Raw genomic sequence first — 21024 nt, forward strand, 5'->3', positions numbered from 1 at the left:
CAAAATTTTAAGTCTACATATCCTTCACGCCAACAGTTCTATCTCTAGGGATTTAGATATAGACGTATACATATTTCAGGGCATTTACGTTGCAGCCTGTCTGTAACAGAGAACAAAAACCTGAAAATAACTAAAAGTCCATCAATATTGGACTGGATATATAGATTATGTTTCTTATAATCAATGAAATACTATGCATACCAGGCATTAAAAAGAACAGAACGGATGTATGCATAAATTGACTGGGAAAATCAGTACCCAAGATAGATTGTAGGGTACATATACTAACTGCTTTTGTATAAAATAGGAGATATCCATATATGTACAAGTGTATACACACACACACACACACAATAAGTATGAATGTGAGCAGTTGGAAAATATCTGGAAGAACCACACAAGGAACTGGAGAAGTGAGACTTAACTTTCATTCCATATCCTGTATTATTTGAATCCTTAAGTGTACGTACACGCTCATCGAACCTGTGCTACCGGCCCCCAGCTTAGGAGGGCACTGTGGTTCCCTGACTCCTGTTTAGTAATCAAACTACAGTCGGCCAGCCAGCGTGGTGACGTCATCACGTCTGTCGGTGGCGCGTGCGCAGTAGTAAAGGGCCCGGGAACTGCGTGGGTTGCTGCCTATTCGCTTCCGGTCCGGGATCTTGTTTTGGCACCGAGGGCTCTGGGCTGGCGGCTTTGTCGCTCTTGCCGTTGGGTGGGCGGCATCTTGGGGCCCAGATGAGCCAGTGGCATCATGCCCGCGGCGGCTGGGGCCAGGGACGGGCGTTCTCTGGACGTAGTTCAGCCAAGAAGAAGCGCGGAAACCACGTCCCGGAAAGGTAATCCGCCTTGGCCTCTGGGCGTGGCCCTCCAGCTCGGAGCTCCCGGGCCTGGGCTCCATCGCTTGTGGTGTCTATCTGCCCCAGTCCCCGCCGAGCGCTTGGCCGGTCCGCCCTAGCTGGGAGGCAGTGATGCTCTCGCTGCTCCGCCCACAGTATCTGATCATCTGTGAGGTTCTGATTTCTCCCCATTCTGTTAAAAGCGAGGCTCTGGCCATTGCTTTTCCGGTAAAATGCAGAGGGACGGCTTTTTAAGATGGGACTGCCAGTGTTGGGGACACCCCTTAATTACCAGATTGGAGTCTCCCACAATTCCTCGTGCCGTGTTATTTCGGCACAGCAAATATGACTAATAAGAACCAAGTTCGAGTGAAAAAAACCCGCCAGGACATCCGAACTTTCCACCGAAAAAGTTGATTTTATATTGTTTCCAGGAATCACAGGGATCACATACTGTTGCTTCCTAACACGTCTCATTTGAGACCGCTGCTTCTGTACAGATGATTAATTTTGAGACCTTGCTCGTGTGTGCATTGAACTCTTGTATTCCTTGAGACCTTCCTTTCCTCCCATTTCCTACATCAAGTCCCCTTCATTTTATCTCCTGAATATCTTTAATCTGTCAGCTTCTCTCTGTCAGCATCTTAAGACAGAATTTGCCTGATCTGTTGCAGTTAGGTCCTGACTAGTGTACGTGTATCTACTCTTGTTGCCTTCCAATCCATTCTTCACACAAGAAGTCCTTTTAATAGACTAGTTCAAATATTGCTCATGAACATATACCAAAAACATTGTTTTAAGAATAAAAAGAAACTGGGCGCCTGGGTGGCTCAGTTGTTAAGCGTCTGCCTTCGGCTCAGGTCATGATCCCAGAGTCCTGGGATCGAGTCCCACATCGGGCTCCCTGTTCGGCAGGAAGCCTGCTTCTCCCTCTTCCACTCCCCCGCTTGTGTTCCTGTTCTTGCTATCTCTCTGTCAAATAAATAAATAAAATCTTTAAAAAAAAAAAAAAGAATAAAAAGAAACTTTTTACACATGGTCTTTAAGGCTCTGCATATTCTAGACTTCTCTCTTGCTTCTCCAGCCCCATCTTGTGCCACTTTTGTCCTCACTTTCTGTGCTTCAGCTATACTGAATTAACCTTAGTTAACTAACTCATCCTACAGACATCAGCTCAAATACCACTTTTCACTGTGACTCCTAACATTACTAAGTGAAGTTCACGGTCCCTTTTCTATCAGGTTGTCTTTTAAAATATGAACTTGAAGTTCCCTATTGACTGATTTTGATGGCATCAGTTGTATAAGGACTAAAAATAAACTGTGAAGTGAAAGAATTGAATTTAAATTATTTCAACAGGTATGCATTAATGACATCTTAGTAATCAGGATTAGTCTAGGTTTTATCAGGGATACAGAAGTACTGGCCAACTCTGGTTTTAGATCTGCCCTATTTGTTGAGACCTTTGCACTGTTTTGTGGCCTTGTATCTAGGATGGTAGAAGTTGTTACTAAGTGGCGTTGAATAAGTGGAACAACAAAATTCAAAGCAAAGAGAAGAGGGGACCTATTGTGTGGGCTATGGTTTCCATTTACAAGGAGCCTTCATTTTATGCAGGGAGACGGGCTAACATAAAATTTGGCTAACAAAAAATGTATTAATAGGTGGAAAGACTACCTCCCAGTTGGACAACGGATGCCTGGGACTCGTTTCATTGCTTTCAAAGTTCCTTTGAAAAAGGTGAGCAAAAGTTGATTCAGTATTTCACAAATCCGAATTCATGATGTAGAACACTGGTGCTCAACCATGTCACACTCCATGCTCCCTCCTTTTTTTTTAAGTTTTTATTTTTTATAGTAATCTCTGTACCCAATGTGGGGCTTGAACTCACGACCCAAAGGTCAAGAGTCCCATGCTCAGGGGCGCCTGGGTGGCTCAGTTGGTTAAGTGTCTGACTCTTGATCTCAGCTCACGTCTTGATCTCGGGGTCAAAAAAAAAGTGGGGATGCCTGGGTGGTTCAGTTGGTTAAGCGTCTGCCTTTGGCTCAGGTCATGATCTCGGGGTCCTGGGATCGAGCCCATGTCAGGCTCTCTGCTCATCGGGAGCCTGCTTCTCCCTCTCCCTCCGCCTGCCGTTCTTCCTGCTTGTGCGCTCTCTCTCTCTCTCTGTCAAATAAATAAATAAAAAAGAGTCACATGCTCTACCAACTGAGCCAGCCAGGCACCCCTCCATTGTCCCTTTTTAATAGCAAATACTTTGTTATATCCCCTTCACTATTCTGAAATAAAATTCATAATAAATACTACTTCCATACTTAAAGAGAAAAATCAATGTAATGCTGAAACCAATAATATAAACAATAAATAAAGTAACTTATAATAAAGTAATATGTATTAATTTCAATATGTAGGGACGCCTGGGTGGCTCAGTCGTTAAGCGTCTGCCTTCAGCTCAGGTCATGATCTCAGGGTCCTGGGATCGAGCCCCACATCGGGCTCCCTGCTCCGCAGGAAGCCTGCTTCTCCCCCTCCCACTCCCCCTGCTTGTGTTCCCTCTCTCTCTGTGTCTCTGTCTGTCAAATAAATAAAATCTTTAAATAAAAAAAAAATAATTAAAAAAATTTTCAATATGTAAATATTTGGGCATGACTATATTAGAAATAAAAACGTAGTCAGTTAACTTGCACCATGAATACAAAAACTGCAAATGCAGATTGAACTAGGTGGATTTTCTTGCCTTACTGGCAGGAATTTCCGTGACAGTGAATAGCTCTTAGTAGATTTTCATAAAACAAAGTATATGACCTTTACTTGGCTGATACTGTGATTACTATCTTGGAAAATTCAATGTACTTTAAAACTAGGCAAAAAAACTCTTGTATTTATTTGTGAAATGAAGTTAGATTTTAAGGCTTAGATAATTATGAAACAGTTTTTCACCTGTATGAGCATTGAACAGGAAGGATATTCAAAAGTCATTGTCCGCGTGGCCGCCGAGGCACGATATGGGGGTGGGCAGCAGCTCCTACAGGCCTGTCACCGGGCTCTTGGAGGTGCAGCAGAGCCTGTGAGGGGAAGATGAATGAAGATCGTCCTGACGTTTTCCGAAAACTCTCCGAGGATGGCTGCGATAAAACCACTAGGAGCACAACTGCATGTAATGAGCTTTTAGGTAGCTGCAGGTGAATGTTCCAGTCCATAACTAAGGTGGTAGAAAATTCTTCATTGCCTCAAAGGCATGCAATTGGAATGAAAAGTGAAGAATTGGTTAAGAAGACATGAAGCAGATGATGAAAATTAATATTTTTATTTAACACTGATCACTCACAGTAAGCTATGTAGAAAAATAAGTGTTGGAATACTTTTATTTTATTATTATTATTTTTTTAACATTTTATGTATTTGAGAGAGAGAGAAAGAGCACAAGCAGGGGGAGGAGCAGAGGGAGAGGGAGAAGCAGACTCCCCACTGAGCAGGGAGCCCGACATGGGGCTTAATCCCAGGACCCTGGAATCATGACCTGAACCGAAGGCAGACGCTTAACTGACTGAGCCACCCAGGTGCCCCTGTTTGAATACTTTTAATTGCAGGGCAATAAAGTCTCTTATCTAAAAAAAAAAAGGTGTGAGACACATTTGTAGGATTGTATGAATTTGGCAAGATTTCTAGCATCCATGATCCGCATTGACTAAATGCTAATAAGACCTCTTCACTCCCATCATCATAACCAAACCCCTTCCCCCCCAAAAAAAGAACCCCAATGACCTGGATTAGTAAGTCAGGATTTCAGCATGGAAATTCTGAAAATTGTGTTTTTGTTTGAAATAAGGAAGGAATAGGTGGGAAAAGCATTTGGCCAGTATAAAAAAGGCGAGAAGAGACTCATGTCTCATTAAACTGCCCAGCATAGAATGGATTGGTATCTGAAAAAGCCCACTTTGAATGTATTGGGAATTTATTTAATTTGTGACTCATAGGTCAGAGTTCCTTTCTCACCTATTATGTCAGTTCTTCTGCATCTGGACTTAAAAACTAGTCTTTTCATATAGGTAAACATATGGTTCTTATTCACATCCATCAACACAAACGTGGTGCTGTTGAATAAGTTGAATAGTGTTTGGCATATAATAAATATTAGCAAATATTTGTGGAATGACCCCCCCCATTTGTGGTTACTGTGAATTATCTCCTATATTTCTTCTTTTCTCTGTGCAACTGTCCTAATTCCCTAACTCCCTACTCCATGGCCTCTAAAAGTGGATTCCTGAGTTCTACCAGGGTCCCTGCTTAGCCCCTTGCCTAAAAGTACATCAGCAAGATAGAAGATAGGAAGACTCTGCGGTTTCCCTTCCTTCACACAGCCACAAATCTTTCCTGTATGATATAGTGATAAAAAGCCTCCTCCTAGCTCTGTATACTCAGGTTATCTGTATTCAGCATTGGGATTATTTAGGCACTGTAAAGGGAATTACAGAGCTGCGTAAGCACCCCAGTGCAGGTCTTAGTCATGCTTAGAGTCAGGGAGTAAAATGTCACATTGATTTCCTGTGTGTTTTATGGAAGTCACCCAAAGAAAAGCAGCCCCAATACTTGACTGTCACTTCTCATGCACATTGGAATTTAAAATAGAATATGTTGGGCACCTGGGTGGCTCAGTCGTTAAGCGTCTGCCTTCGGCTCAGGTCATGATCTCAGGGTCCTGGGATCGAGCCCCGCATCGGGCTCCCTGCTCATGGGAAGCCTGCTTCTCCCTCTCCCATTCCCCCTGCTTGTGTTCCCTCTCTCGCTGTGTCTCTCTCTGTCAAATAAATAAATAAAATCTTTAAAAAAATAAAAAAAAATAAATAAATAAAATAGAATATGTTAAGTGTCACATAAATGCCATGGCAAGAAATACCAAAGAATTCAAAGGAGGGGGAAATGATAACAGATAGGAAGGCTTCCTAAACGGTTTGTGACTTAAATTAGTTACCTAAAGTTAGTTGTTCACATGGCTAGAGATGATATATGATCCATCAGCTCCAAGTGTGCAAGAAGCTTATTGGAGAGATTGTATGTATGCCTTGTAATTAATTTACTCTTCAAAAGTTTCACAGTATTATGTGGAAGACTCAACATCATCAATCTGTCAAATCTTCCTAAGTTTATTTGTTATAAATTTAACATCATCTCAAATAGGCCAATTCTACAACTCATAAAGAAAAGTAAACCTAAATAGCCAGGAAAATTCTGTAAAAGAAGAATAATGGTGGAAGTAGATCATGTAGCCCTGCCAGGTATTAAGCCTGTATTAAAAGTGTTGCTAGAGCACAGGGGATTTTTAGGGCAGTGAAACTATTCTGTGTGATACTATAAGGGTAAATACGTGTCATACATTGATCAAAACCCATAGAATGTATAATACATAGTGATTTGTAACGTAAACTGTGGACTTTGAAAATGACGTGTCAGTGTTGGTTCATTGATTATTCTAACAGATGGACCACAGTGGTTTGGAATGTTGATGGGGGAAAGCTGTGTGGGGTAAAGGAGAGAGGGTATAAGAAGGAACTCTGCTTTCTGCTCAGTTTTGCTTTGAACCTAGAACTGCTCTAAAAACTAGTCTATTAATCACCACCCCAAAAAAAAGCGTGTTGCTCGCATTTGAATAACCAAACAGATCCATGAGCAGAGTACGTAAATAAGCCAAATACATAAAAGAGTATTTAGCAATAAAAGCCACCCTTCGTATATATGAGTATTCAAGAAGTATTTAGAAGTACCTATTTAGGGGCACCTGGGTGGCTCAGTCGTTAAGTGTCTGCCTTCGGCTCAGGTCATGATCCCAGGGTCCTGGGATCAAGCCCCACATTGGGGCAGAGAGCCTGCTTCTCCCTCTCCCACTCCCCCTGCTTGTGTTCCCTCTCTCGCTGTGTCTTTCTCTGTCAAAATAAATAATTAAAATCTTTAAAAACAAACAAACAAAAGAAGTACCTATTTACAGGTGTTCCACGTGGAGCTGGAGATACAGTGGTGGGCAAAACTGATGCAGTCCCAGCCTTCTGGGAGTTAAAGTCTGGTTAGGAGATCAACATCCAGCAAACACAAATAAATACATTAGAAGTGAGCTTATTTTCTTCCCTCTCATCTCTAGAAGAAAGGATTGTAACATAGCTTGTAAATTTCAGCAGAATGGAAACTTTGCTTTGAATCTCATTGTGTGTTGGCATCACAAGGCTTGAATAAATGGAAAAGGATTTTAAGCACATGTTTGCTCTTATTTCATTCTCTCTAACAGAGTTTTGAAAAGAACCTTGCTCCAGAAGAACGTTTTTCACCCTTGGATCTTTTTAACAAAATCCAAAAACAGAATGAAGAACTTGGACTAATTATTGATTTAACTTATACTCACCGCTATTATAAACCAGAGGTAAATGGAACCCTTCACTGAAAAGAACCTACTTTCTGATACTGTAATAATGCTTAGTAATTCAGGAATTATCATCTTATGCTAAGGTGAATCCTGGTTTTCTTCCATGGGTAATAATTCAAAAAGGGAACTTGGTGGTTTCCTTAAGTACGTATTTCTAATTGGTGTCTCAAAATGAGATTAAAGACATGAATTAAACTGTAATATGGGACAGTAGGCTATGTGCTGAAGAAATTTTATAAGCTTCCATGTTCCATATTTTGAAAATGAAATAAGCTTTCAGTAAGAATAGTAGCAGCCCTAAAAGGAAAGAAATGAATATCCATTATGTCTTTAGCACTTATTTTAAGCAGTTGCCTGAGCATGTGAGTATCATGGTAAAAGACAACTGCTCTCTAAATTTCATGCTTTTCTTTTCCTAATATCTCTTGATAAAAGACAGAAGCACATATGATCTGTTGGCCTATGTGGCATATCAGTGGGATGGAATTATCCTTCTTACCATTTCATGGCCTTGTACAACAGTAACACCTAATGTTTATTAATATTTGTAAATCAGTTGGCTATTTAAAAAGTACTTTTACATGCATTAACTTAGTTAATCCTCACAACAGTCGTTTGCTGATGAAGTAGTAGGAGTACTGGTATCTCCTGAGTGCTTACTCTGCGCTACGCTCGGGGGATAGATGATTATTACAGTTGCTAATTTTATAGATGATAAAACTTGAGTCTCAAAAAAGGAAGAATTGACACTTAAATTCAGTTATTCCTCTTGTTTTTTTTTTTATTGTGGTCAAATATACATAAATAATTATCATCTTAACCAATCATAAGCATTCAATTCAGTGGCATTAAATACATTCACAGTGTTGTGTAACCATCATCACTGTCTATAACCAAAAGTTTTTCATCATTCTAAACGAAAACTACACCCATTAAACAAATAATTCCACTTCCTCTCCCTACAGCAGTAACCTCTATGGTAGTTTCTGTCTCTGTGAATTTGACTATTCTAGGTACTTCATATGAGTGGAATCCTACAATATTTGTCCTTCTGTGTCTGACTTCATTAAACATAATGTTTTCAAGGTTCATCCATGTAACAAAATGTCATTCCTTTTTATGGCTAATAAATACTCCATTATGTATACATTCCATATTTTGTTTATCTGTTAACCTTTGATGGGCACTTGAGTTGTTTCCACTTTTTGGCTATTGTGAATAATGCTGCTGTGAATGATGGTATACCAGTATTGAGTCAGATCCCTGCTTTCAACTCTTCTAAATATATACGTAGGAGTGGAAGTTACTGGATCATATGGTAGTTCAACGTTTAGAAACCTTTGATGGTTTGAGAAACCATCAAACTGTTTTCCAGTGTCGTTTTGTTTTTAAACAGTTATCACAAATTTTAAACATACACAGAAGTAGACATAATACTGTGGGTAAACATTGTACACCCATGAACTCATCCAGCTTTAATCTTTACTAATTGATGGCTATCATGTTTCATCTGTATATCTACTGGTTTCACCCTGTTCTGTGTTATTTTGAAGCAGATACCATATATCATATAATTTCACCTGTACATTTTTGGTATATATGTTTAAAATACAGGACTTTTATTTTTTACTGTCATTATTTAACATTAAATATCCAGTCAGTACTCAAATTTTTAATTCTTTTAAATGTCATAAAAAAGGTTTTTTAAGAGTTTGAATTAAATCCAAATAAGGTCCACACTTTGCCTTTGATAATTAGGTCTCTGAAGTTCTATTTAGTCTGTAGATTCTCCCTTCATGTCTCTCTCACTTTCTTTTTTATCCCCTGGTGAATTTTATTTTTTTAAGAAACCAGGTAGTTCATTCTGATTTGATGATTCCTTCTGCATGTGTTGTTAACATATTCTTCAATCCTTTTATTTCCTGTAAATTGGTAGTTGGACCTAGAGGCTTGATCAGATTCAGGCTTGAATTTTTTTTTTTTTTTTTTTTTGCAAGACAGTTTCAGAGGTGATGATGTGTTCTTCTGTGGAGACATAAAGTGATTATCTCTTTTTGTGATACTAGTAATCACTGATGATTGATATCTACACCTGTTAATTCATTTGGGACTTCAGAAAATAGTGAATTCTATTCCTTTTTCATTTATTAGCTGGGTATATTTCTATCAAGAGAAGCTTCCCCTCATCATCTATTTGGTTGACCAGTTACAGAGGCATGATTCTTTTATTTAACAGGTATCAAAATAATGAGTTGATTCACTAATATCCTCCAGTGGTGACCAGTAAATTTTATTTACTTTTTGTATCATTATGTACTTCATTGCAGTTATTATTCTCATTGAGGCACAAATGGAGGCCCTGTCTTTGCCCAGTTGCTTCTCAGTGTTTCTCATTAGAAACTCAGTGCTCCTGAGTCTTTTAGACATGACATTAGTTGTTTCTAGGCTTTTTCTGTGGTCACGGCTAGGAAATGTGTATGTTTATTTTTAGTATAAAATAAATCATAGGTTCATACTGGTACTTTCCATTTAAATTCAGAATATAGGATTTTCACTTAACCACTTCTTTTATTGGTGTCTAATTTCTCCCACCTCAAGAATACCAGTTCTCAACAGTGCCTGCAATTTGCTTTATCTTACAATTCAAATCCAAGTTTTTCTGATGCTGTTCTACTGTTCTGCTTAAATCACAGCTGCTTTATGACCCTTAAAATATAAAACATTAAGTAAAACTACTTACATAATTCATCGTTTTATATGCATTCATTCACATGGACTTGGCTTTCAGGCTTGTATGCCTATTGCCTATCCATTCTGTAGGGTTTTTTTGTTTTTGTTTTTTTCCATTCTGTAGTTTTAATGAAAATCAGATGATACTTCCCAGTTGGAACAGCCTGGGGAAAAAATGGCTCTTTTATCAGAATTACTGACAAACTATGTTTATTAATAATCTCTTGGTTTATAGTCTGGCTTCTCTGATTATTTTTTACTTCTTTCCTTACAAATGAAATAATACATATTTTCATGGTTTTGCCTTACAGGACTTACCAGAAACTATTCCTTACTTAAAAATTTATACAATTGGGCATCAGGTGCCTGATGATGACACTATTTTTAAATTCAAATGTGCTGTTAATGAGTTTTTAAAAGAAAATACAGATAACGGTGAGTTTGGTTTTTTTCTCTTACCTGAACTTTGGTATGCATTTTGAATGGGTTTGGGATTTTTACTATTTTTCATAGTTTTAACATTAGGCCTGTTGTATATGATAATGTTAAGGTAGAAATGTCAGATGGTGCAGATAGAGTGAGGTGTTTTTCCTTTCATAGTCACAAATAATTTAGTTTGAGAAGTGGTTTTAATGAGAAATGTGAATGAACTAGCTTCCTCCTCTCTTTTTTAAAATATGTGACTGGGAAATATATACTAAAATAAAAACATTCTTTTGTCTTATTTACTGGTTCAGAGGTGAGAGGCGGGGGAAAAGGTTAAGGGTGTCAGGGTATTGGGTCAGAGGTATGGGGAGCATGGCTTGTGTGACCCTCTGCTGAAAACAAGAAAAAAGATGTCAAGGTCTTAGGGTATATAAGAGAGACAACAAAAGGAAAAGGTTTGGAGACGGAGCCCTGGAAGCAGAGCAGAACAAGGCGCACCAGTGGGGCATCGTCCCCATCGTGCGCATTTCAGATACTCCTGCCGGTTTTCCCCTTCGGGCACAGATGCAGGGGGACACGACCACCTCTCATTCAGACAGAAGGGCTTTAAAAAGCTGGTGTTTCTTGTTCCTGCTTTAAGATCTACCTTACTGTGTGGGAAATAGATCTTAGTAAGCTATTAGCTTCTGAATTTTAAGGATCCACCTACCTATTTCTGGCATCTGGCTATCAGAAAGAATGTGGTATTTGCCATATTTTAAGACTGAGGAATCCTTTGTCCTTGGAAAGCCACTGACTTACAGGACCAAGTGTGCTCATTTTGTTCTTTTTCTAACTTAAGCTTGAGGAGCATATGTTTTGTTAAATAAATATGACAGAATAAATATTCCATATATACATATACACACACATACACACATAAACAGGGAGTAGGGGAGAAAAAATAGAGATGGAGGTGGGAAAATAGGGGGTGGGAGGTGAGAGAGAGAAAGAGATGGGAATTTTAAGGTAATTTTTCAAACTATAACCTGGTTGCCTAATGCAGGCACCAGCTCCTAAATATCTTAAGGCCTGTTTCCGGATCTTGCCTGTACTTTAATTTTAAAACTTGAGAGGCTCGGCCCTGCCTCTGACAACCACGTCGTCTAAGGAGGAGGTCGATTCTGTGATTGGTGTTACCGTGTCTCGGAAACATTACCTCGTAAGACGGAAGGCGTTAGGGAGCAGCTGCCATCCTGCCCGCGGCTTCCCGGCTCCCACGCGTGCAGCTGCCCTCCGCTGTCCCTTCTGTTCTGCGAGGGCTGCAGGTCCGTCCGAGGCCGCGTGAACCGCTCTGCAGACCTTGTTTGTTCACACGCTCTCCCGTGTTGGTCGTCTGCCTGTGTAGTGCTGCCTTCGCTCTGCTCTCTGCCCTGGCGGTCTCCGGGGCTTGCTTAGGATCCATTTTGGCTACCTCTGCTCTAGGCCCCTCCCACAGATACCAGGCTCCCCGATGAAGAGGCACAGACTCTCCACTCCCTAGAACTGGTAGAGACTCAGAAAATATGTTGATTCGGTAAATGTCGAGAGCCTTTTAGATTTGTTGGTAGGGCACGGGGATGCGGAGGTGATAGCAGTCTCTGTTCATTAGAAACTAACAGTTACCTGGGAAGATAAACGGGTGGTACCTATAAGACAGTGGGTTAATTATAATAAAAGAATTAAGTGCAATTAAGGAATATGGAGGAGAGGTTGAGGGAGGTCTGACTGAGGAGACAGCATTTGAGCTGGGCTGTGGGGAAGAGGATTTTGCCAGAATGAGAAAAGGAATGTCCCGGTTTGGGGAACAGGTGCAAAAGGCATAGGCCTTGACCTTGTGCCCGGGAGTGGCAGCCTCTGGAATGACCAGAGGATGGTGTGAAAGGGCGTAGAATTCACATGTTCATTTTCAACAAACATTTATAGGACACTTTTTAAGTTAAAGGCACTGTTCTAGGAAGCAGGAACAGAAGAAAGTTCTTGCCCTTTTATACTCTGCATTCTAGTGGGGGAGGGGGATAAATAAGTAACTATATGAAATGTCAGATGGTGATAAGGTGCTTTGGAGAATAGCAAACAGGATTCAGAAGTGATGGCGTGTGGGTGATCAGGGAAGGCCTCTCTATTAAGATGTCATTTGAGTAGAGCCTTAAAAGAAGTGAGGAACCATTGGCTATCTGAGGAGTTTGGGGGGACAGTGTTCCAAAGCAGAGGGAATAGTTGGTGCAGAGCCCCTGAGGCATGACTATGCTGGCATGTTTGAGTAAGGAGGCCAGTGTAGCTGGAGTGGGGAACGTGTGTGAGGTCAGGGTGTAGAAATGGGATCTGAGAGGTTGGCAGGGGGCAGGAGGAGGTGGATCATGGAGGTCCCTGTAAGTCCTAGTTTGAATCATTGTGGTCATGCAGTTCAGTTGGAGAGATTGATGATACCGTTTATAAAGAGTTCTAAATGCTGTGCTAAATGGAGGTTTTTAAGCAAGGGAGCAACCCTACGAGTTTATATTTTAGGAAGATCACATCTTCCATATGAAGGGTCACTTGAAAGAGACAAAATTTAGAGGTAGGGAGATAGTAGCTCGGGCAGGAGATGACGAGTGCTTTCCTATCAGACACCTCCTAGTCACAGACATACATTTTGCAGAGATCAACTACACCTGATTGTTTTTTATTTAATTTCTCGCATAATTTTTTAATTCATTTTATTTTTTAAGATTTTATTTATTCATTTGAGACAGAGAGATGGCAGAGAGAGAACATGAGCAGGGGGAGAGGCAGAGAGAGAGGGAGAAGCAGGCTCCCTGCTGAGCCAGGAGCCCAACATGGAGCTCAATCCCAGGACCTGGAGATCATGACCTGAGCCCCTGAGCCGAAGGCAGACACTTCACCATCTGAACCACCCAGGCACCCCTCGTGTAATTTTTTTTAATGATGGACTAAGAAATACTATGGCACAGGTTGGAAAAATCTTAGACTTGATTCTAGTCTTTGTTCTGTCTGGCTGCTGTGCAGCTTGGGCTTACATCTCCAATTCTCACTTTTTCATCGTAAAATATGAACAGTGCTGCTTCCCCAGGTGCTTCACCAGCACACAGACTGGTGTGTGAGGAGCAGCAAATGAGAGGAGGGATGGAAGCGCTTTGGGGATTCGTGAGTCCCGCAGAAACTGTTCTTCTTCATATTCAGTATCCAAAGAAAAGGCATTTGATTTGTCTCACTCAAAAACAAGTTTCATTCTTCTAGCCTGTTTTTTTTTTCTTTTTGCTCTCATTTTCTATAATTAAATCAGTTGCTGATGGACATCCTATGTTAAGAAGCTGGGTTCCTCTCAGTGCCATTTTAGCTGTTAGTACCTGACCAGGCCTTCTCCAGTTTACACGATTGCAGCTAAGAGGGGCTATGCAGAATTTCTCAGAGGCAGTGAATTTCTACTTTATGTTACATAATTCTTTATAGTGTATTCCTAAAATAACACACTCTTTATCAGTTATTCCTCTTCAGGGGAGTGGTAGTGTTGTGGCAACTAATAAATGGTACTCTAAAGAAAATTGTAGAAATGTATCTACTTCACTTACTTAACTCTGTATTCCTTGTTTTGTAGACAAACTCATTGGTGTTCATTGTACCCATGGTTTAAACAGGACTGGCTATCTCATCTGCAGGTGAGTTGCCAACCCCAAAAGACAGACCACGTTTAAGTTGTGTTTACAATAGTAGTGTAAGCTAGTTGCAAACAATGCAGTCGGTATTGAAAGGTATGAAGTAGAAAGCAGTCTTGCTCCTCACCCAAAGATTACCACCAGTAATAATTTAGTATGTATTTTTTCAGTCTTAAAAATGCAGAGAGATATAAGTATATACATGTAATTTAATGGTGTAATATTTTAGATACCCCGTTCTATAATTTAATATATCGTGGACATCTTCCTATGAAAGTATTTGGAAACCTCATTCTTTTTTAGAAGCTGCATTGTTCCTTTGCTTCCTGATGAACATAAAAGTCAGAAGTTTTTAATACTTTAAAACACTGAATCAGTGAACATTCCTGTATGAACAAATTTGAATATATATGCTATTTTCTCAGATAATTTCACTCAGAATGGAATTTCTGAATCAAAGAATTTATACATTTGTTCATTCAGAAAAGACTGAGCATCTGTTCTCTGTAAGCACCATGCTGGGTGCTAGCAGAAAGACTTCAGAGACTTGACTTGCTTTTTGTGAACTCTAACAGTCTAGAGAGAGAATAGACATTCAGGAATCACACAAATGCATGTGGAATTAGAGCTCTGACAAATGCCAAGGAGAGGGACATGGTACATAAGAGCATGTTAATAGGGATTTGACCTTAGCATGGAGAATACAGAATGTTTCTTTGGGGATGTTTGGGCTGATATCTGAAGGATGTTGAAGTATTAACCTGTTAGACACTGGGGAGAGAATTCTGGGCATAAGGAACAGGAAAGACTGATAATAGGAAAGCATATGCTGTGTTGGAACGAGCCAGGGAGGCTGGGCCATGGGAAATACGGTGTTAAAATGGAGCTGAAAAGTTTAAAAAAAAAGGTTGGGGGTGGGAGTGCCTGGCTGGCTCAGTAGGGAGAGCATGTGACTCTTGATCTCAGGATCATGAGTTTGAGCCCCGTGTTGGGTGTGTAGATTACTTGTTTGTTTTTGTTTTTTTTTTGAGATTAGTTTAAAAAAAAAGTTTAAAATGAGCTGGAGGGGCACCTGGCTGACTCAGTCAGAAGGGCATGTGACTCTTGATCTTGGGATCTTGAGTTCAAGCCCCATATTGGCCATAAAGATTACTTTAAAAAAAGTTTAAAATGGAGCTGGAAGTATGGGGAGGAGCTAGATCATGCAGGTCTGTGTTTAGACTTTATCTTAAGAGTAATTGAAAACCACTGAACTTTTTTTTAAGGGTGAGTATATAGAACATAATCAAATTTGCATTTTCAAGCCATCGTTTTGCTGCTAACTGGAGAATATGCTGCGGGGGTGGGGGGAAGAATGGAAGCAAGGAGAAAAGTTAGGCTTTTGTAGAAATCAAGGCATGATGGTGGCTTGGACCAGGATGTGGTGGTCATTTGGGTAGAAGGATGTGGACATATTCTAGAGATGCACATTGTTAGGACTTGGTAGTATGTTGCAGATGAGGGTGAGGGAGAGATGGCTGGCGGTGAGAGTGACTCCTAAGCTGCTTCTGGCCCATACAGTTGGTTAGATGGTATTTAGATTTGATGTTAATATTCTTCCCAATTTGTGTTTTGCTATTGTTGGTTCCTGATAAATACTCTGTCATATTAAGTCTCCTGTTTCTAGTATACAAAATACTTTGATAAAAATGACTGTTGTGGGGCGCCTGGGTGGCTCAGTGGGTTAAGCGTCTGCCTTCAGTTCAGGTCATGATCCCAGGGCCCCAGGATTGAGCCCCATGTTGGGCTTCCTGCTCAGCGGGGAGTCTGCTTCTCCCTCTCCCTCTGCCCCTCCCCCCTGCTCTGCTCTCTCACTCTCTCTCAAATAAATAAATAAAATCTTAAAAAACAAAACCAAAAAAACAAAAATGACTGTTGTATTTTTATCAGATACCTTTTTAACGTCTGCCAATTTGGTCCTGTATTTTCTTCTTTCATTTATTAATTAAATTGTTGTGTTAATGTAAATAATTATATTAATATATTTGCTAAAGTTGGGTCATCCTTGGAATAAAGTCTTTTTGTGGTCATGATATATCATTCTTTAATAATTATTGGATTAGATGTGCTAATATTTTCTTAGGATTTTTAGATATATATTTGTAAGTGAAATTGGACCTTTTTTGAAAATTCAACACTTGATTTTTTCTTTTCATATATATAAATGACTTGAATTATGTTGTTTTATTAGATATTTGATTGATGTACAAGGCATGAGGCCAGATGATGCAATTGAATGTAAGTATGAGGGTTGTCACTATTTTTTCCTTTTTATAAAAGTATGTTTTCCTTTTATAAAAATGTAGATGAATTTCTCAGATTTTAGAAAAAAGAAATGTTTGTAATTCATTTGCTCTGACACAATACATTCTTTTGCTGAAAGTTTATAAAGGGATGTATCTGGAAATAGTGAGGTATAACTGCCTGAATAATTAGTCAGTGGATTTCAGCTTTGATCTGCTTTCTCTGGGAAGGATTTGCTATTTGTACAGTGATTTCTAACAGTTCATCCACTCTTCAGTATTCAATAGGTGCCGCGGACATTGCTTGGAAAGACAAAACTACATTGAAGACCTTCAGAAAGGTCCCATCAGAAAGTAAGTTGCATTTTATATGTGAGATCTCCGGTTAGGGAGATCTTTTTTTACATCATTTAAGTTGTACATATCCATTCTTCTTGTAGCTTATTTACTTGCTCGGGGAACTCTAAACAAACAGGGAGGGGAGGATGGGATTCTTATTTTCATGGGCCGAAATATCCTCACTAAATTGGCTACAGAATTTGGAAACCATTAATACTGTGTGGGAATGTTCTCTTTGAGGAATTGGGATTCCGGTGTATCCAGATCAAGTGGTTTTGAAGATGCAACACATATGATGGAACCTGTCCACACCACTATTAAGTCTGTTAACCAAGGACATTGGTATAACCTATATCAGACCCAAGGTTACCCAGTACCTTCTCGGCATTTCCACACCCAGACCCAGGATTTGCAGCAGTCAGTAAGGTATCTCTGCTGTCCCCTTTCCTAGAATTGAAATAGAAATTTATATTGTAAATTATTGCAAACACATGAGAATGGTGAGAATTGATGTTTTCTAGCTGATCAGTGTCAGCTGATCAGAGGTATCATTTGCTCCATATTTTGCATTCAGGGCTGGAAAATAAAGTATAGGATGGGGGGGAATATGTGACTTTTCAGAGGCAGTTGGGAAAAGGACTTAGAAAATTGCATTGATTTTAAACTTAGTTTAAGCCAACAATTTGATGTGATTACCAAAAAGGACTTGCATTCTTAGGCTCTATTAATAGTGGTAAAGTTTGCAGAATAAAGAAGGTTGTTATTTTTTTTTTTATTTTTTAAAGATTTTATTTGTTTATTTGAGAGAGAGAGAATGAGAGAGAGAGCACATGAGAGGGGGGAGGGTCAGAGGGAGAAGCAGACTCCCCGCTGAACAGGGAGCCCGATGCGGGACTCGATCCTGGGACTCCAGGATCACGACCTGAGCCGAAAGCAGTCGCTTAACCAACTGAGCCACCCAGGCGCCCAGAAGATTGTTATTTAAAGAGTAAATACAAATTATAGGAAAAAGTAGTAAAATTCCAGTATGATGTAATAAATTTACCGATCTTGCTTTTGAAGCAATTAAATTTCAATCTTAATTTTCCAAATTTGTTGCATGTGTAGTTAATAATTAAAATTTCTACACTTTATAGCTAATTTATATATGTATTTATAAAGTGAAAGCAGCTTTCTGTTTTTAAAAATAAATACCTTAATACTGTCTCACATCAACTCTGCAAGACTTGGGCAGAAAGTATTTGATTAGAAAAGTGCAGGCATTTCTCTCTGTCGGGAAAGGTTGGAATAGCTCCCGGGAACCTACTGTGTTGCCTAGGTGTTGTGGTAGGTAATTTAAATATGTTGTCTTAATTTACCTTGAAAACAAGCCATGAAAATGGAAGGTATTACCTCCATTTTATAAAGAAGTAAGAAATCCAAAGATGAAGCAATTTATCTGCTAAGGTTGTACAAGCAGAAGACAGTAGAACCAGAGTGTCTGTATTACTTTATAAAGCTTTTTAATATATTTTACTAAAACTAATAATAATTCATTACTTTTTGTTTTCTTTAAGAAAATTTTCACAGAACCAGAACGTTTACCAGAGAGGCCATGTCCCTCCTCCTGGTCCCCCTGGAGAGGACTATTCCCAAAGGAGGTACTCTTGGAATGTAAAGCCAAACGCCAGTCAAGCAGCCCAGAATACAGTGTGGTATCCTGGCAGTTACTACAGACTGTCGTATCCAACCTATTGTGGATGGACTGAATGACACAGATCTGTCCTGGAAATCTCTCTGCAGATAGAGCACGACTGAAGACCAGCTGGAGTGACTTTTTATAAGATCAGGTCAAATGAGGTTTATAATCTGTTTTATTGCTCCCTCATGTGTTCAAACTTAAAGGAAAATTACATTGATACTTACCTCTTGGCTGATAAATTTGCAGTATTTGCAACAGTAAAGGAAATAATCTGTCATTCAGTCTTAAATTTTTAAAAAGGAAAATGGTATTTTAGAACTGAGAAGGTAATAAAGAATTTCCCTTGTAAATTATTTTCTTAAAAATTCTGTCTTCCTTATCGATGTATTTCTTTCTGACTAGACTTGTGATAGGAGTGTATGTGCAGAGATTTCTGGTGTTTTTGTCATGTTCTATTATTGACCCAATCATTAAGGCTATCTTTTTTTCCCCCTAACTGTTCAAGATTTCTATTAAAACCTACCTAAGAGACAATCTCTTTAAAATCTATTTGAAATCAGTAATTGTATTTTTGTGATTAGACGTTTCTTTCTTTGGCAGTCTGTTGTGGGACTTGACCAACTTCTTTCACTGAATTGTCAGATACGCCATCTAACCACAGGAATGGATAAACTTTTAGGTAAATTGACGGTCAGTTGGGCAAGAGAAACTGATAAACCAGAATGCTGGTTAATTTACCTGACAAGGTAATTGTTATCAACTGGGTAGAACTATTCAGAAAACTTGAAAACTTTTATAGACTACAAAAGTTCTTTAATGAACAGAATAGGACACAACACATAAAGCCTGGGATATCTGGAAGACTTGTGGACAAGGATGGCTCCTTGTTTTATTACTTCTCTGTTGAACCTGCTGGGATCTTTTTCCACTTGCCTCACGGTAGAGTGGTGCCTTGACCTTGACTTTCTCTAAGTTATCTTTTCTGCTGGTATACCTCTGGAACATGTAGATGGATCACTTGGGAGGTGTTAAATATTTTTAGCTGCAGAGGAAGCCAGAGACCTTAAGTTTGCTCCAGAAAGTGTCTCACCAACATGACATCATAAGCCTCAGTAGATATTCAATGAATACTGGGGCAGCTTGGCTTCATTTTTTTAAAGCCTCTGACTTTGAAGATTTGTATCCTAGAATGTCTCATACTGCAGGCGACAGGCATTTTCTTTATCCTCTTTCCATATGAACATGTGGAACCTGACCATAGGGAAGTGCTCTAGTTCAACCAGTCCCCTGGCCTGTGAGTCATTAGCTCAGTGACGCCACTACCCTTCACCTGAGCGATGGCTCATGCATGAAGTGTTCCTCTGCCTGCCACAGGTAACAGACACACAAGTTCTTCTTGCTGAAAGGCTGCTCTTGTCTAAGTGTTGCCCAGGATACACCGTGAAGGCTCACATGGACTGAAACTGGAGCCGGACAGCTAACTGGTGGGCCATAAAAGAACAAGCAGGGGCAGGCGTGGGAATCCAGCTACTCTGATAGTTTTCCTTGGCAAGCAGTTTCTAAGGAGGACATTGCCAGCAGAAGTGCCATCATTAGAAGTACTGCTACCTTCAGAAAATGTGACCCCTTTGTCCCCTTCCCATTTCAGTCATCAACATGGTTTGTTAAAAAACTAGACTCCTTAAAAACAAAAACAAAACAAAAAAACTAGGCTCCTCTTGCTCTCTTACGTCTCATTTATTCTTCACCACCCTAGAGTTCTGGCTTCTGCTAGCACCGTACCCACTAAGAGTCCTCTGGCTAAAGGGACCAGTGACTTCCTTTTTTTAAAGGTCTTCAGTAGCCTTTTAAGCTTTTAAAGTTTTCATTTTTATTTAAAAAACACATATGAGTAGTTTAAAATTCAAATAGTTTGGGGCACCTGGGTGGCTCAGAAGCTGTCTTCGGCTCGGGTCATGGTCCCAGGGTCCTGGGATCGAGCCCCGCATCAGGCTCCCTGCTCAGCGGGAAGCCTGTTTCTCCCTCTCCCACTCCCCCTGCTTGTGTTCCTTCTCTCGCTTTGTCTCTGTCAAATAAATAAATAAAATCTTAAAAAAAAATTCAAATAGTTCTACTGAGATTATAGTGGAAAAGAATAGCCCCTCCCCCTGCCCCACCCTACCCCGTGCTATCACTCCTTAAAGGCAAACACTAAATTGTTTGTTTGTGCGGGGTGGGGGGGGGCACAGGGAAAGGGAAAGAGAGAATGAATATTAAGCAGACTCCACACTGAGCTTAGAGCCTGATGCAAGGCTCCATCTCACAACCCTGAGATCATGACCTGAACCCAAATCAGGAGTTGGATACTTGACCTACTGAGCCACCCAGGTGCCCCAACACTAAATATTTTTGGGTTATCTTCTAGTATTTGCCTCCATGTTTAAATACTATGTTTATTTTGCTACTTATTGATTTTTTATTTGTGATATTGCCAGTTGACCCCCTGCTGTGGAGGATGTAGATTTAGCTTGTGCACATCATTTACCCACATGCACACTTCTGTTCTCACCCCTCAGTATAGTTATTTCCCAACTTCGGGTTCAGTCAGTATTCTAAGTTCATGTTGTTGCCTAGGTATACTGAGCCACAGTATGCTGAGATT

At 39.9% G+C, this 21024-nt stretch overlaps 1 protein-coding gene and 1 long non-coding RNA gene across 2 annotated transcripts; one reads left to right on the plus strand and one right to left on the minus strand.

The window, feature by feature from the left end:
* The first annotated feature begins 626 nt into the window (after positions 1 to 626).
* On the plus strand, positions 627 to 18932 carry DUSP11 (dual specificity phosphatase 11). The gene is made up of 9 exons (XM_036084444.2): positions 627 to 839; positions 2504 to 2579; positions 7117 to 7248; positions 10293 to 10416; positions 14024 to 14084; positions 16312 to 16358; positions 16642 to 16717; positions 16943 to 17128; positions 18259 to 18932. Exons 1-9 carry the CDS (start codon positions 739 to 741, stop codon positions 18452 to 18454), a joined length of 999 nt encoding a protein of 332 aa, XP_035940337.1. The 5' UTR covers positions 627 to 738; the 3' UTR covers positions 18455 to 18932.
* On the minus strand, positions 8013 to 14029 carry LOC118530776 (uncharacterized). The gene is made up of 3 exons (XR_004914801.2): positions 11606 to 14029; positions 9992 to 10145; positions 8013 to 9276 (listed from the first exon to the last, which is right to left on the minus strand). It is a non-coding gene; the product is annotated as an uncharacterized LOC118530776 (long non-coding RNA).
* Positions 18933 to 21024: the final 2092 nt, after the last annotated feature.

The sequence above is a fragment of the Halichoerus grypus genome, chromosome 10, assembly GCF_964656455.1.
Source record: "Halichoerus grypus chromosome 10, mHalGry1.hap1.1, whole genome shotgun sequence".
Taxonomy (NCBI): Eukaryota; Metazoa; Chordata; class Mammalia; order Carnivora; family Phocidae; genus Halichoerus; species Halichoerus grypus.

Bases quoted from the DNA above. Each gene is read 5' to 3' on its own strand.
- DUSP11 (XM_036084444.2), top strand. From the start codon at position 739: ATGAGCCAGTGGCATCATGCCCGCGGCGGCTGGGGCCAGGGACGGGCG. The intron at 16,359-16,641 runs GTAAGTATGAGG...TCCACTCTTCAG, and splicing joins GCCAGATGATGCAATTGAAT to TATTCAATAGGTGCCGCGGA. The intron at 16,718-16,942 runs GTAAGTTGCATT...GTTCTCTTTGAG, and splicing joins CAGAAAGGTCCCATCAGAAA to GAATTGGGATTCCGGTGTAT.